This window comes from Mytilus galloprovincialis, chromosome 7 (genome assembly GCF_965363235.1).
Source record: "Mytilus galloprovincialis chromosome 7, xbMytGall1.hap1.1, whole genome shotgun sequence".
NCBI classification, from domain to species: Eukaryota; Metazoa; Mollusca; class Bivalvia; order Mytilida; family Mytilidae; genus Mytilus; species Mytilus galloprovincialis.
Window position 1 is genome coordinate 81,588,218 of NC_134844.1, and position 16,401 is coordinate 81,604,618.

The 16,401-nt window shown below is 33.5% G+C and overlaps 1 protein-coding gene across 3 annotated transcripts in view; it reads left to right on the plus strand.

The window, feature by feature from the left end:
* Window positions 1-16,401, plus strand: part of LOC143083789 (cytochrome c oxidase assembly protein COX18, mitochondrial-like) — an 89,426-nt gene that overhangs the window by 2,805 nt on the left and 70,220 nt on the right. The window contains exons 1-2 of one of the 3 annotated variants that reach the window (XM_076260143.1): window positions 12,966-13,004; window positions 14,163-16,044. The exons of 1 other annotated variant lie outside the window; for it this stretch is intronic. In XM_076260143.1, the coding sequence (XP_076116258.1) occupies window positions 14,212-15,411 (1,200 nt within the window). In that variant the 5' untranslated portion in view covers window positions 12,966-13,004; window positions 14,163-14,211 and the 3' untranslated portion in view covers window positions 15,412-16,044. Of the gene's footprint in view, window positions 1-12,964; window positions 13,005-14,162; window positions 16,045-16,401 lie in introns of those variants that run through there. One more of the 3 variants, XM_076260141.1, reaches the window with a different exon arrangement.

Below are 16,401 nucleotides of genomic sequence, written 5' to 3' on the forward strand. Positions count from 1 at the left end.
TTTTGAGAGGATTAATATTCAACGGCATAGTGAATTGCTCAAAGGCAAAAACAATATTTTAAGTTCATTAGACCACATTCATTCTGTGTCAGAAACCTATGCTGTGTCAACTATTTAATTTTAGATTTAAAAAGTTTGAAGAAGAAATCTTTAATTGATTTGTAAAATCTTGACATTTGTTTTGTGTAAAAAAAAACATGTAATGTCAAAAATTTGATCACAATCCAAATTCAGAGGTGTATCACGCTTGAATGTTTTGTCCATACTTGCCCCAACTGTTCAGGGTTCGACCTCTGCGGTCGTATAAAGCTGCGCCCTGCGGAGCACCTGGTTTATATCTTGTTTCACCGCTTCAAACGGAGGACAAGGTTATCCTAATATTGAACCTTTTATTTGGCTTTCTTATGTTAAAATCCCGTTAGCGTATAACCTAAATGATCGAAACGTCGGACCAATGGGATGAAGGACCATTTAGGTGTCGGAATATTGCGATATCGGAATATTATAGCCTCATTTTAACTTGTAATCTCATCATTCGTATCGGTCAAAATATCCATACAAAGACAACTTCCTTGGCAAGGGCACATACCAGTACAGCAGAGGTTTTGCTCAAAGCGGACACGAGATCTACTATATAAAGATTGAATTAAATATTGGAAATGGATATGAGGGATTTGTCAAAGAGACACCAACCCGTTCAAACAGCAGGCAACGGCCGAAGACCATCAATGCAGCAAGAAACTCCCAAACCCGGAGGCGTTCTTCAGCTGGCCCCTAAACAAAAATGTACTAGTTTGAAATGATAATGGACGTCATACTAAGCTTCGAAATATACTCAAGAAATTAAAACAAAAAATCATACAAAAATAAGAAAGGCCAGAGGCTCCTGTCTTGGGACAGGCGCAAAATTGCGGCGGGGTTAAACATGTTTTTGCAATCTCAACCCTCCCCCTGCGTGAACAGATCAAATCTTGAAGAAAGTTGGATAACATCATACCGGACCGATAATGCCTTTTAATCAACCAAAGTCATACGGAGAACTTTTATTGTTTCTGTAGTTAGGTCGACATTGTCTTGGATAAAATTTTGACCCCAGAAGAAAAATAATACCATGTAGAATGTATGCCCCATTTTCAATTTTTCTAATCTGTTGATCAGTCAAACTTGTTAATAGTTATCAAAGGTGTGTCCATAAATACGGTGCATTTGTAATGATAAATCTAAATGAAAAAGAGTTAAAAAGAATAAGACAAAAGTATAGAGCTACTGTATACAATATTGGATGTACCTTGGCCTTGTTGAGGCTGTATACATGTACATTGTAACTATAAATTGACCATATATTTTTAGTATTTGTTGAAGCTGATAATATGTTATGTAGTTTTCTCGGCGGCGATCCTCGGGCATAAATTAAGCCCGGTTAACTAATCAAATAATTAAAGTTGTTAACCAGAATACTTCCTTGTGTACAGGCACGTCATCTTTAATCGTCGAAATGTTAGTAAAAGCTGTTTTATGTTCAGAATAAAATAGCTCTTTACCTTCTGACTTCAAATTTTGTAGCAAATATTAAGCGATGCAAGCTCGATGGTATAAAGATTTAATAGTAAAATTATCATTAGTTATTTTGTAAATCAGATCATTACGTCCACATGTATTTTTGTACATCTGATGAGTTAAGCCTTTTTCAACTGGTTTTTGTAGTTCGTTCTTATGTTGTACTGTTATCCACTGTCCCAGGTTATGGGGAGGGTTGGGATCCCGCTAACATGTTTAACCCCGCCACATTATTTATGTATGTGCCTGTCCCAAGTCAGGAGCCTGTAATTCAGTGGTTGTCTTTTGTTTATGTGTTACATATTTGTTTTTCGTTCATTTTTTTTTTTACATAAATAAGGCCGTTAGTTTTCTCGTTTGAATTGTTTTACATTGTCTTATCGGGGCCTTTTAAGCCTGACTATGCGGTATGGGCTTTGCTCATTGTTGAAGGCCTTACGGTGACCTATAGTTGTTATTGTTTGGGTCATTTTGGTCTTCTGTGGATAGTTGTCTCATTGGCAATCATACCACATCTTCTTTTTTATATATTGTAGGAGATATATGTATTAACACTCAATACAGCTTGAGTTTGCTACTCAGAGTATACCTTATGAAGTTGTGTAACTTGCTTGTCATAGTAGGCTTTATACATTTGAAAAATATACAAACAGACAAATCAGAATGAGTTGTAGATCTCAGTCTTCCCTCGTTGATATATAAGAAGAGACTGGTCGGTAGAATTGGTACATGTAATACAAAATCTTTGTACAGACAAAACAGAAGATGATAGGTTGGGTTTACTTTTGAAATATTCATAGCAACTCTTATGATATTTTGTATTTTCAAATGGGATGTTTTCATTTTTTTCATATTCAACGCCCAGTCTTCTGTAAACTTCATCTTTTCGTTTTCCCACTGCGGCAAAACAACTGTATCTTCATTTAAGTGTTTAACGAAATAGTTCCTATGTAGTAAATACATGACAGACTATGCATGTGTCAATCATTGGATAGTTTTTGCTCTTTAGCATAGGAAGGATTTCATTGTGAACTGGACCGTGAAAATTTGACACGACTCGGAAGATTTTCTACAATTTTCCGATACGATTCCTTATTTAGAAATGGGTGAATTCTACAGAACTCAAAAACTATGTTTTACTTTGATTTGATCTAAATTTCGCACGATTTTGTAGCTATTTAAGCTACACTGAAGTTCAAGATAGAAATAGAACCGTTTAAATATGATTTATCGTACTCTAATAGCACTATTAAGTACACGGAAATCGACTAATATATTCAGTAAAAAAACGATAACGAAATAGATAAGAGGTTCCGGAAACTATAGTGATGTTACCCAACATCATAAAATTACAGAAATTCGTGATTTTAAGAAATGTTGAGATAAAGTCTTGATCTTGAATGAAAAACGATAACTGATGAGTAATTTGGTGTGCTCTAAAACGGATAGAGTGCAAAAGCATTTAATAAAAAATTTGATTGTAGATCCGAAAAGGTCAGGATTATGAAAATTTTCGTACAAAATGTCAAATATTTAGAAGGAATGCAAAAGCATGCGGAGTTATAGTTGTAAATATTGTTTTTCATTATTTTAAGAATCTAATTCACTTAATTATTCTGTCTAAAAGAAGAGATACGACTAATTTCTTTTGCTTGAAAAACATGTCGTAATTTTAAAATTTTCAACTAATTTCTGAAATAAACGTCAATTTTACAAAAACTGCACCGTACGATTTTGTGACGACCGGGCAAAAATCAAAGTTAAATCAATATTCTTTCATTTCAAAAAGAAATTAGCCGTGTGTTAGGTGGGTGCATTAAAGTCCGTAACTAGACGTCTTTTTCAAATATTACACTCGCCTAAATGTTATAAAGCGTTTTGTGTTTTGGTCTGGTTTTTTTTATCAAGTTATATAATCAACAGGTCAACTATAATTGGTGTATTGAATGATTGTAAAGTAAAAAACGAACTAGTTCTAACCTGTATCACATGACCTTGACCTTATTTTCATGCCTCATTGCTAAATTAAATTTTTTTGTCTACTTTCAAAGTACCATATTAGTAATCATGGCAATAGGTCAACATTATTTAATGTATAAGATGCTAGTAAGGTATACATGTAGTTCTAGCCAGTATCATCTGATCACCTTGACCTCATTTTCATGGTTCATTGGTCAATGTTAAGTTTTTGTGTTTCAGTCGGTTTTTTAAATTCTTGATGTTATATGTCAGCTATATTTGGTGAATGAAGTACTGAATTGTAAGGTTTACATGTCTGTCTTGCCTTGGTCATCTGACCATGACCTCATAAGCATAGCACATTAATAATGTAAGCGTACGTGACACTTGTGAACACCTTCATGTTACAGACTTTCAACATGAATTTAGTGATAAATAAATCAGGCGAGACATTCATCATGTGTACTCTGTTATTGGTTGAAGAAGCCGCGGTGTCCCCCGAGTAAACCATCTGAACGACCTTCGGTAGAAATTATAGACACACCTAGTCAATTAAGGTTTAAGTCGAATGCATTTTGGATTTAAACTACCGGTATTGTAATAGGTGTGTGATTGAGAATTGAGGTTTTATATATAGGAAACTTGAAGTCACGCGAGAGTACACAGGGATTACACGTGTGATGAAGGTGTAAACTGACCGTCGACCGTTGAAACTTACAGCGAAAAGAAAACATATATTAAAGTCTGGCCTCAACCATTATCAAAACTTATACTGCATTGGCAGGTATAAAGCACCCCCCCCTTTCCACCACACACACGTGTCAAAATGCATATCAATGCAAACGGGGAAAAGTCCAATCTTCAATACATATTGAAATAATTCTGACAACAATTTTACTTGTTTCTTGTGTAAAATAAAATATAAAGAAGATTGATTTGAAATAGAGTATCTGTTGTCTTGGGAGTATGGGAGAAATCGTTTCTTGGCTAAAATCTGATAACAATCAATGCATACAATCAGAGCTTACACAGACACGAAAAAGGTTAGAACTTATATACATGAGAACAGTCAAAACTTACACAGACACGAATAAAGTTAGAACTTATATACATAAGAACAGTCAAAACTTACATAGACATGAAAACAGTCAGAACTTTATATGGACATGAAAACAGTCAGAACTTTATATAGACATGAAAACAGTCAGAACTTTATATAGACATGAAAACAGTCAGAATAAAATTGAGAAAGGAAATGGTGAATATGTCAAAGCGACAACCACCCGACCATAGAGCAAACTTTATATAGACATGAAAACAGTCAGAACTTATAGACATGAGAACAGTCAGATCTAACATAGACATGAAAGCAGTCAGAACTGATAGACCAGGGCCGTAACTACATGGAGGCAAATGAGGCAAATGCCTCATGTTGGAAATTTCAAAAAAAAAAAGAAAAAAAAATGAAACAAGATTGTCTCCATATCAACCTGAATTGTTTTCACGGAAAGTGTCTTGCAAGAAGCAAGTTCTCTTCACTCTCTAATATCGCCCCTGCATGTTTTTTGTGATCCATGTTTCTATTTTATTTTTAGTTTTCAGAGTTGATGGTCTATTGTTTGTACTTCTGTGTTCCGGGTTTGTCTTTTGTTCATTTATTGTCCTACTTTATAACTATAGTCTGCAGAGTGTTGATTTTCATTTGTAAAGTGTGATTTTGCAATTTTGCAAGTCCACCGATGTCCAGACATTGTACGCGAAACTATTTTAAGAATATACGATGCTACTGGACATAGAAAAAAATTGTCGTTTCTGCATGGAGAATTAAACTTGATATCAAAGAATACAAAACTGGCTATTTTTTTTGCAGATAAAACTAGATAGCTGACATGGTTTAAATTAAAGTAAGACCACCAATTTCCCAGTATCAAATCATCTTTAAAAAAACGTCAATGTATTGCCATATGACCTTTTACATTGAAGGATTAAACTTGCATGAATTCGTATTCAGAAACAAAAGAATATGGAGTAAACGTGCACAGGACCTTATCTCACACAAAGTCAATACATAGAAAAAATACAAATGATCAATGGCCAAAGTTTTTTTTCCTATTCTTCATCTTGATAGTTGATGGAAGGTCTTCAACAAGAAAAGAATCATTAATACTGTAAAACAAGGTCAAAATGGTCCTTAGTGTCGACTTAAGCAGTACTAGTATACTTAAAGTATAATACCGCATTGTCACTATATTTAAATCTAGTCATAAAAAAAATCACTAAAGTCTGAATTAAGCACAATACAAGACAAGAACAAACAGACATAATGATTACGAGAATTTTGGTTTTTGCTTTATCCTACATATCGGTCTACTTTTAATGTTGTCCCCGTAAAACCTAAAAGTCTTAAATTACAATGAATCTATGTTTTTACTTTGAGACAAGAATATTGTCGAAAGAAATGGCTAAAAATGAATTGCGTTTCAATGTAAGAAAGAGTGTGGGTAACGCTCAGAATTCACGATTTTGCGTTATTTTTCTCAGAGCTTCTGGTGGCCTTGAGCGGCCCCCAGACACCTCGCCAAAAATTTCGCGTTATTTTTCTCAGAGCTTCTGGTGGCCTTGAGCGGCCCCAAGACACCTCGACAAAAATTTTCGCCTCGCTACGCTCGGCGAATATATTTTGCCTCAATATTAAAAGAGGCTAGTTACGGCCCTGTAGACGTGAAAATAAAAGCAGCTTACGCAAATTAAAACAGTCAGAACTTAAAGAAGCATGACAACAGTCAGAACTTAATAGAGGTAGTAACAGTTTGAAATGCAAAAACATTTCAGAACTTACACATATACTAGTTATATGAACACGAACTGGTAGAAACCTCAATAATCACATGATGGTGATAAACATAGTCAATGTGGTGTATAAGTTTTTATACGACCGCAAAATTTGAAAAAATTTTCGTCGTATATTGCTATCACGTTGGCGTCGTCGTCTGCTGCGTCGTCGTCGTCGTCGTCGTCCGAATACTTTTAGTTTTCGCACTCTAACTTTAGTAAAAGTGAATGGAAATCTATGAAATTTTAACACAAGGTTTATGACCACAAAAGGAAGGTTGGTATTGATTTCGGGAGTTTTGGTCCCAACAGTTTAGGAATTAGGGGCCAAAAAAGGGCCCAAATAAGCATTATTCTTGGTTTTCGCACAATAACTTTAGTTTAAGTAAATAGAAATCAATGAAATTTAAACACAATGTTAATGACTACAAAAGGAAGGTTGGTATTGATTTTGGGAGTTTAGGTCCCAACAGTTTAGGAATTAGGGGCCAAAAAGGGACCCAAATAAGCATTTTTCTTGGTTTTCGCACCATAACGTTAGTATAAGTAAATAGAAATCTATGAAATTTAAACACAAGGTTTATGACCATAAAAGGAAGGTTGGTATTGATTTTGGGAGTTTTGGTCCCAACAGAATAAGGGGCCCAAAGGGTCCAAAATTAAACTTTGTTTAATTTCATCAAAATTGATTAGGTTCTTTGATATGCCGAATCTAACTGTCATGACTGTGTATGTAGATTCTTAACTTTTGGTCCCGTTTTCAAATTGGTCTACATTAAGGTCCAAAGGGTCCAAAATTAAACTTAGTTTGATTTTGACAAAAAATGAATCAGTTAGGTTCTTTGATATGCTGAATCTAAAAATGTACTTAGATTCTTGATTATTGGCCCAGTTTTCAAGTTGGTTCAAATCGGGGTCCAAAATTAAACTTTGTTTGATTTCATCAAAAATTGAATAAATGGGGTTCTTTGATATACCAAATCTAACTGTGTATGTAGATTCTTCATTTTTGGTCCTGTTTTCAAATTGGTCTACACTAAAGTCCAAAGGGTCCAAAATTAAACTTAGTCTGATTTTAACAAAAATTGAAATCTTGGGGTTCTTTGATATGCTGAATCCAAAAATGTACTTAGATTTTTTATTATGGGCCCAGTTTTCAAGTTGGTCCAAATCAGGATCTAAAATTATTATATTAAGTATTGTACAATAGCAAGTCTTTTCAATTGCACAGTATTGCGCAATGGCAAGAAATATCTAATTGCACAATATTGTGAAATAGCAAATTTTTTTTTAATTAGAGTTATCTTTCTTTGTCCAGAATAGTAAGCAAGAAATATCTAATTGCAAAATATTGTGCAATAGCAAGATTTTTTTTTAATTGGAGTTATCTTTCTTTGTCCAGAATCAACTTAAATCTTTGTTATATACAATATACAATGTATATTCACTTTTTACTACCAACTGATAAATTAAAATAATCTTTACCATTCAGTGATAACAAGCAGTTTTTTTACATCTTAATATTTTATGATGTATTTAAATGAGTAGTTATTGTTGCAAACTCCATTAGAAATTTTAATTGAGATTAGTTTTGGAATAAGGGAAAGGGGGATGTGATTAAAAAAATTGGGTTCAATTTTTCTCATTTGAAATTTCATAAATAAAAAAGAAAATTTCTTCAAACATTTTTTTGAGAGGATTAATATTCAACAGCATAGTGAATTGCTCTAAGAGAAAACAAAAATTTTAAGTTCATTAGAACACATTCATTCTGTGTCAGAAACCTATGCTGTGTCAACTATTTAATCACAATCCAAATTTAGAGCTGAATCCAGCTTGAATGTTGTGTCCATACTTGCCCCAACCGTTCAGGGTTCAACCTCTGCGGTCGTATAAAGCTACGCCCTGTGGAGCATCTGGTTAATGTTTTACTGACCACCATAACTCATAAAGAGATATGTTGACACATTCTGGTGATAAAACTAATCAATGTGGCGTAAATGTACAATGTTTTATTGACCGCCGAAACCAACAGAGAGACATGTGGACACATGCTGCATGGTGATAAACATAGCCAATGTAGCTATTAAACATTACTAACGGTAGTGTAAGTATTCAAGGTTTCACTGAGAACCAGCACTCACAGAGAGACATATGAACGCAATCATATATACTGACCAGTTCAAAACTTATTAAAAAAAATAGATTTTTCCAAGACTGACCGTTTTATTACATTAGGGAGCTATCATTATGTGAAGAAAAAGCAGGACCAAATAGAGTGTAAAATAAAAAGGCAAGACAAAGATTACAATTAAAAAAAAAATGCAGGACAAAATTTAACATCCAAGCTCCCCCTCCCCATTACAAATCATATGGTATTAGACATATGCGACATAAGATTTTTTTGTATACAAGTTTATCATGTGCTATCATGAAGGATGTTTTCTTACTTGTTTGTATAGTTGCTGAATGTCCAGTGGCAAATAGTTTACGAATGTTCAGGACGAGATCATTTAGGCAAGAACAAATTATATTATGAAAACACATACAAAAGGAAAGTCAAATAATATGAGTCGACCATGATGGAAATTTGGACTTCCAATGAAACATCAGGTTACGTAAGATATGCACGGAAATTTAGATATTCAAGGGTCCCTAATTTCCATAGTCACCCACCCATGTGGTTCCTCAATATATAGATTGATTGTTACAGATATATGCGACAAAATAAATATAAGAAGATGTGGCATGAGTGTCGATGAGACAACTCTCAATCCAAGTCAAAATCTGTTAAAGTTAACCATTATAGGTCAAAGTACGCGGACTTCAACACGGAGCCTTGGCTCACACCGGACTGCTAACTATAAAGGGTCCTAAAAATGACCAGAATAAAAGCATTCAAACGGTGACCATATCATCGGTCTCATCTGTCCAAAAATTAAAAAACCAGAGAAACGAGAAACACTTATGAACCTCATCAACAAACGACAACTACTGAACACCATGTTCCTGATTGAGGACATGTGCAAACAGATCTAATGCTGTGGGTTTAAACGTTTATATAGGTACCAACCTTTATCCTCTCTTGAACCAATAGTGTAACATCATGTAAATAAATAAATAAAACAAATTTAACCATCTTTTGATTTATTGTCCCTTAACAACTTGTGTGTCCGACTAAGCTACTTTAAAACATATTTTATTTCAAAAAATCATGTACATGACATACACATATAAATACAGTGATACAATATTGAGGGGGGGGCAAGGGGTTTAACTGTTATGGGGAAATTTAATTCTTTGTTATCTGTTATTTTGAAAATATATTTGCTGTTAGCTGTTATTGTCTTTGTTAGCTGTTATTGGGCTTTTAGTTTTTTTGTTATCTGTTATTGTGATAATGTATTTGCTGTTAACTGTTATTGAAAATTGGAATGTTAGCATTTTTTTTTGACAGCCAATATTTGGTAGAAATTGAAGATCATTGGACATTGGGGTCAACCACTACTAATATGTTTGTCCCGTATTCAGAGAAGGATTCCATTAACATTTACCCATCACAGAAGTGAGGTCCAGGACAATTCAAGTATATCTTATGATTATCCTTTGTAATAAATTCCATTTTTTTATGAATGTGTATTTAGAATTATCTTAATTTTTTGTATGAGAATAATGTTCCTTGTTTCCCGTACGAACATATTAAATTAAAAAATAATTCTTAATATGACAAAAAGGAAAACATATGGCCAGGAATATCTGACAAGGATCTCAATTAAGGACTAGGTCCTAACAACCAGTTAACCTTTTATATAATATGGTACATAGACTCAGCTCTGATTCTTTTCAAAGCAGAACCAAATGCATTGTACAATGAAAGTTACAACCATGTACTTGGGTCCAAAGCTTCACATAACTAATTACAAACAAAGATTTCTTTTGTTTCAAGCTATTGTTTCCCTACTAAACTATGTATTCTACTTACTAGTACACTTGGTACAATCAAAAACCTCAGCTGATAAAAAAATTGTTCAAATAAGGCCTTTGAAAATAGTGGAATAAATTGCTTTTGGAGTGTCAAAATTAGTTCGAAGTACTTGATAAATTGCATGCTTATAATTGGTGCTTTTGATTTTGCTACCCTATATACCACTTTGCCTCATAGTCTTATTAAGAAAAAATCACAAACCTCATTAAATGGTCATTAAGAAAAAGTCGGAATAATCAAACTCTTTTAGGTCATTTTTTTTATTAGCAACAAAGGGAGCTTCAGTCAATATACATGTATATAAACAATACACCAACGTTTCATGAGAACTGCTGAAAGCATTTTTGAGTTATTTTTGAAAACTAGAAAATACCACCTTTTTTTAATGAATAAAATCCCTTAACTCAATAACATAAAATCTAAAATTAATAAAAATCGAAAGGGAGTTTACAACAATAGATATAAACATTTCAGCGAAGTTTCATGAGAACTGCTGAAAACATTTATGTGTTAATGTCTGAAAACTGGAAAATACCCCCTTTTTAATTAATAAAACCAGTTAACTCGGAAACGTAAAATCTAAAATTTATAAAAATTGAAAGTGACCTCATGTTAATAGATATAACCAATTCACCAAAATTCCTTGCTTTGTGAAAGCATTTTTGAGATATTATCAGAAAACTGGAAAAAAAACACCAATTTTATTGAACAAGAGTGCACACACTGAAATGTCTCGCCTTCTTTACTAATCATTGATATTATGTTGATACTCCTAAATATAAAGCTTTATTACGACTGTCACATAAACTTAACATGAACCATGAAAATGAGGTCAAGGTCAGTTGAACCATATGCCAGGCAGACATGTACAGCTAACAATGCTTCCATACAACAAATATAGTTGACCTATTGCTTATAGTTTAAGAAAATAGACCAAAACACAAAAACTTAACACTGAGCACTAAACCGTGAAAACCAGGTCAAGGTCAAATAAAACCTGCACAACTGACATATAGATCATAAAATATTTCCATACACCAAATATAGCTGACCTATGACATACAGTATTAGATAAAAAGACCAAAACTCAAAAACTTAACTTTGACTACTGAACCATGAAAATGAGGTCAAGGTCAGATGACATCTGCCCGCTAGACATGTACATCTTACAATCATTCCATACAACAAATATAGTAAACCTATTGCATAAAGTATGAGAAAAACAGACCAAAACACAAAAACTTAACTATAACCACTGAACCATGAAAATGAGGTCAAGGTCAGATGACACCTGCCAGTTGGACATGTACACCTTACAGTCCTTCCATACACCGAATATACTAGACCGATTGCTTATAGTATCTGAGATAAGGACTTGACCACCAAAACTTAACCTTGTTCACTGATCCATGAAATGAGGTCGAGGTCAAGTGAAAACTGTCTGACAGGCATGAGGACCTTGCAAGGTACTCACATACTAAATATAGTCATCCTATTACTTACAGTAAAAGAGAATTTAACATTACAAAAAATCTGAACTTTTTTTTAAGTGGTCACTGAACCATGAAAATGAGGTCAAGGACAATGGACATGTGACTGACCGAAACTTCGTAACATGAGGCATCTATATACAAAATATGAAGCATCCAGGTCTTCCACCTTCTAAAATATATAGCTTTTAAGAAGTGAGCTAACACCGCCGCCGCCGCCGGATCGCTATCCCTATGTCGAGCTTTCTGCAACAAAAGTTGCAGGCTCGACAATAAAAACCCATTACCCAGAAACTTAAATCTAAAATTTATATAAAAAAAAAAAAAAGGGGGAGCTCACGTCAATAGATATAAACAATTTCCCAAAGTTTAATGCAAATTGGTTAAAGAGTTTTTGAGTTAATAATACCGACATGTTGACGACAGACGGACAACAGTATACCATAATACGTTCCGTAAACGAGCGTATAAAAAAATATTATAATATATTGAGTAGTAATTTAAACACATTCTAGATACATAAATTAATACTAAAAACATAGTCATAGAAAATGGAATGCATTACTCATCAGTTACAAAGGATTATATCCTTAATAAGAAATACTGATTTGTCAAAGACTGAATTATTTTAATATTTCATTTACTGTTATCTGTTTTTGTCCATTTAATTCCTTGTTATCTGTTATGAGCCAAATCAATTTGCTGTTTTGCTGTTATTGGGACCCCCCTTGCCCCCCCCCCCTCAATATTATTACAAAGGGATTCCGGAAACAAGGTTTCCCTAAGTTATATTAATCCGTCTCCGACTAGGCTAACTGATTTTCTTATTTTTTTAGATATTTATTTTAATTTCTATCTGGAAACAGTACATCGAAGACGTAATGTTTTATGTTCATTTACTTTTATTGTGACGCGGGTATATTATGATCTTGTTGTTATTTTTTATTTTCATTTTGTTATGTTGTGTCACAACTATAAACATGTAGTTTTATGACAATAAAGATTTGAATTGAATTGAATTGAATTGAATTATAAACTGAGAAATTATATAGGAGTGTACTTATATAAAACGGCGATAAGTATCCGCTGAGGAGTTCCATCATTGGAAGGAAATACATATTGAAGAATATAACGTTGGTCTCTTTCCCCCGACTTAAATGCTCCCTTCAAAACAAACAAAAGTAAGTTTATGCATATGTGACGTTTTCAAAATCATGTCCCACTATACAAATCCTTGTAATTGGGCAGTTCCTTTCTTTTGTATAAAATGACCGATGGTTATTTAGTCGGATGTTAAATGGTGTTTCTGTTTCACCAACCAACACTATCGAAACCCAATTCGTCAGCACAGTCACAAAGAAAAAATACAACATATATATATTCAAAACATCAAATTGCAAAACGCAAAATTGCATTTATGTTCTAACGTGTGGAACTTGCAAAATACAATATGTTGGTGAAACAGAAACACCATTTAACATCCGACTAAATAACCATCGGTCATTTTATACAAAAGAAAGGAACTGCCCAATTACAAGACACCTTTTAAGAGCAGGACATGATTTTGAAAACGTCACATTTCAAATCATTGAGAAAAATCAAAATTGGGATACACAAGGAAGACAAAAAAGAGAGAGATTTTGGATGCACCAGTTACGAACTCTTGAACCTAATGGACTCAATGAGAGAGACGAAAAAAGATTTAAAAACAAATCAAAACCATAATTATCTTGAAATCATACAAATTAATTTATAGAAATTCATACAATTAATCGAACATCTATAAATGTGTTAAACTTTTATTCCAAGTTCATGTAGTTGTAGCTACAAACATATTTTATGCAACATCGATCAATATGTTACACTTTTCCTCAACTCTTGTATAGCTTTAGCTACAAAAATATTTTTTGTCATGCATCCGATTTCACCTTGAGAGATGCACACGCCTGATGAAGCTAATTTGTTTAGCGAAATATTGCGTATTTCTATTTAACATCTAATAGAACTTTTTAATGTATTAATTAGTGTGTTTAAGTTATATTCTTAGGTCGTGTGGTCTAGCGGGACGGCTGCAGTGCAGGCGATTTGGTGTCACGATATCACAGTAGCATGGGTTCGAATCCCGGCGAGGGAAGAACCAAAAATTTGCGAAAGCAAATTTACAGATCTAACATTGTTGTGTTGATGTTTAGACGAGTTGTATATACATTATGTACACAGCCATGTATCACCATCATTGATGGCGATCCGATGGATACATCTGTTGTAGAGTTGTCACTGACTCAGACGTACTTATATATATATATATATATGTCTAAATTTGTTTTTGTTCCTTACAGAGTTGCACAAGAACTTGCATACTGGAGATAAAGTAACATTGACAATAAGATGTTAAAGGGAGAAGAGGATTTAATCACAACCAATGGAACTCTACAGAGACACATAAACACACTGGCTGGTAAAACACATTATAAATGTGATGTTTGTGCTAGAGAATTTACTCAAGGTAGTCGCTTAAAGAGACATGTAAGAACACATACAGGTGAAAAATCTAATGAATGTGATGTTTGCTTTAGAGAATTTAGTCAAAGTAGTGTCTTAAAGAGACATATGAGAACACATACTGGTGAAAAACCTCATAAATGTGATGTTTGTGCTAGTGAATTTTCTCAAGGAAGTCAACTAAAAGCCCATATGAGTACACATACAGGAGATAACCCATATGGCTGTGATGTATGTGGTAAACAGTTCAGTTATCTTAGTAGTTTACAGAGACACACGAGAACACATACAGGCATAAAACCCCATTGCTGTGATGTATGTGGTAAAGGGTTTAATCAGCTTGTTAATTTACAGAGTCACATGAGAATACATACAGGTGATAAACCTTATATCTGTGATGTATGTGGTAAACGGTTTAGTGAGCAAGGTAGTTTACAGAGACACACGAGAACACATACAGAAGATAAAAATCATCATTGTGATACATGTGGTAAATGGTTTAGTCAGCATGCTCATTTAAAGAGTCACATGAGAACACATACAAGTGATAAACCTTATAACTGTGATGTATGTGGTAAAGAATTTCGTGAGAAATGTAATTTACAGATTCACATGAGAATACATACAGGTGATAAACCTTATAACTGTGATATATGTGGTAAAGGATTTCGTGGGAAAGGTAATATTCAGATTCACATGAGAATACATACAGGTGATAAACCTTATGAATGTTGTGAATGTGGTAAAGGGTTTAGTCAGTTTGCTAATTTACAGAGACACATGAGAACGCACACAGGTGATAAACCTCACGACTGTGATGTATGTGGTAAAGGGTTTAGTCATCGTTTTAATTTACAGAGACATACGAGTATACATACAGGTGATAAACCTTATGATTGTGATGTATGTGGTAAAGGGTTTAGTCACCTTAATAATTTACAGACTCACATAAGAACACATACAGGTGACACACATCATGATTGTGATGTATGTGGTAAACAGTTTAGTAGGCTTGATAGTTTGAAGAGACACATGAGAAAACATATTGTGGATAAATCAAATAACATTCACAATGACTGTCGTTAAGGGTTAGTGTGAGTGATACATTGTATTTACATCTAGACATATGAGAACACATACTAGTTAAATCAAGAAAAATCTAATTTCGTAACAAATTTCATGACTTGCACCGAACACATACTTGAGACAAACATCATAAATATGATGTACATGCTGAAAAGTTGTTTTCAGAAGCTTAAGAAATGCAGTAAAGAGACACATACTGGAAATTACTGTTAAAGCTTATATATGTAATTTATTTAGAAGAGGGTTGTATGATAATGGGAACTGACAGACTCTTTCATCTATATACCCCAGTTCTGTACGTGTGAGGTTTAAATTATGGACCAAACATTATTCGAAATGATGACTCATAGAACATGTAGAAATGTATAAGAACACCTAGAGATATATAGGACACATAGAGATAGTCCTTAAACTGTGATATATGTAGTGGATGCACTCATTAGAATCTAACCCTTCTGAAGTGATTTACATGTACATGTATAAATATTTGATAATGCAAAGGATAAAAGTTGAACTGTATTTTATAACATATTGTTTACCAAATGAATGTTATTTATTTGTTTAAGGATTATATTCGTGAAAGTTTGTTCATCTGTCACAGTGTGAATTTATCTATAGCGAAACATTAATTGTCATGTGGTATGACAATATCATCAATGTATGAGAGAGTACATCCGGGAATTAAAGTTTAATTCCCGGATGATGGTATGACAATATTGTACTCTCTCATACATTGAATATATTGTCATACCATAATTAATGTTTTAACATAGTTTAATTCCCGGATGTACTCTCTCATACATTGATGATATTGTCATACCATAATTAATGTTTTAACATAGTTTAATTCCCGGATGCACTCTCTCATACATTGATGATATTGTCATACCACAATTAATGTTTTAACATAGTTTAATTCCCGGATGTACTCTCTCATACATTGATGATATTGTCATACCACAATTAATGTTTTAACATAGTTTAATTCCC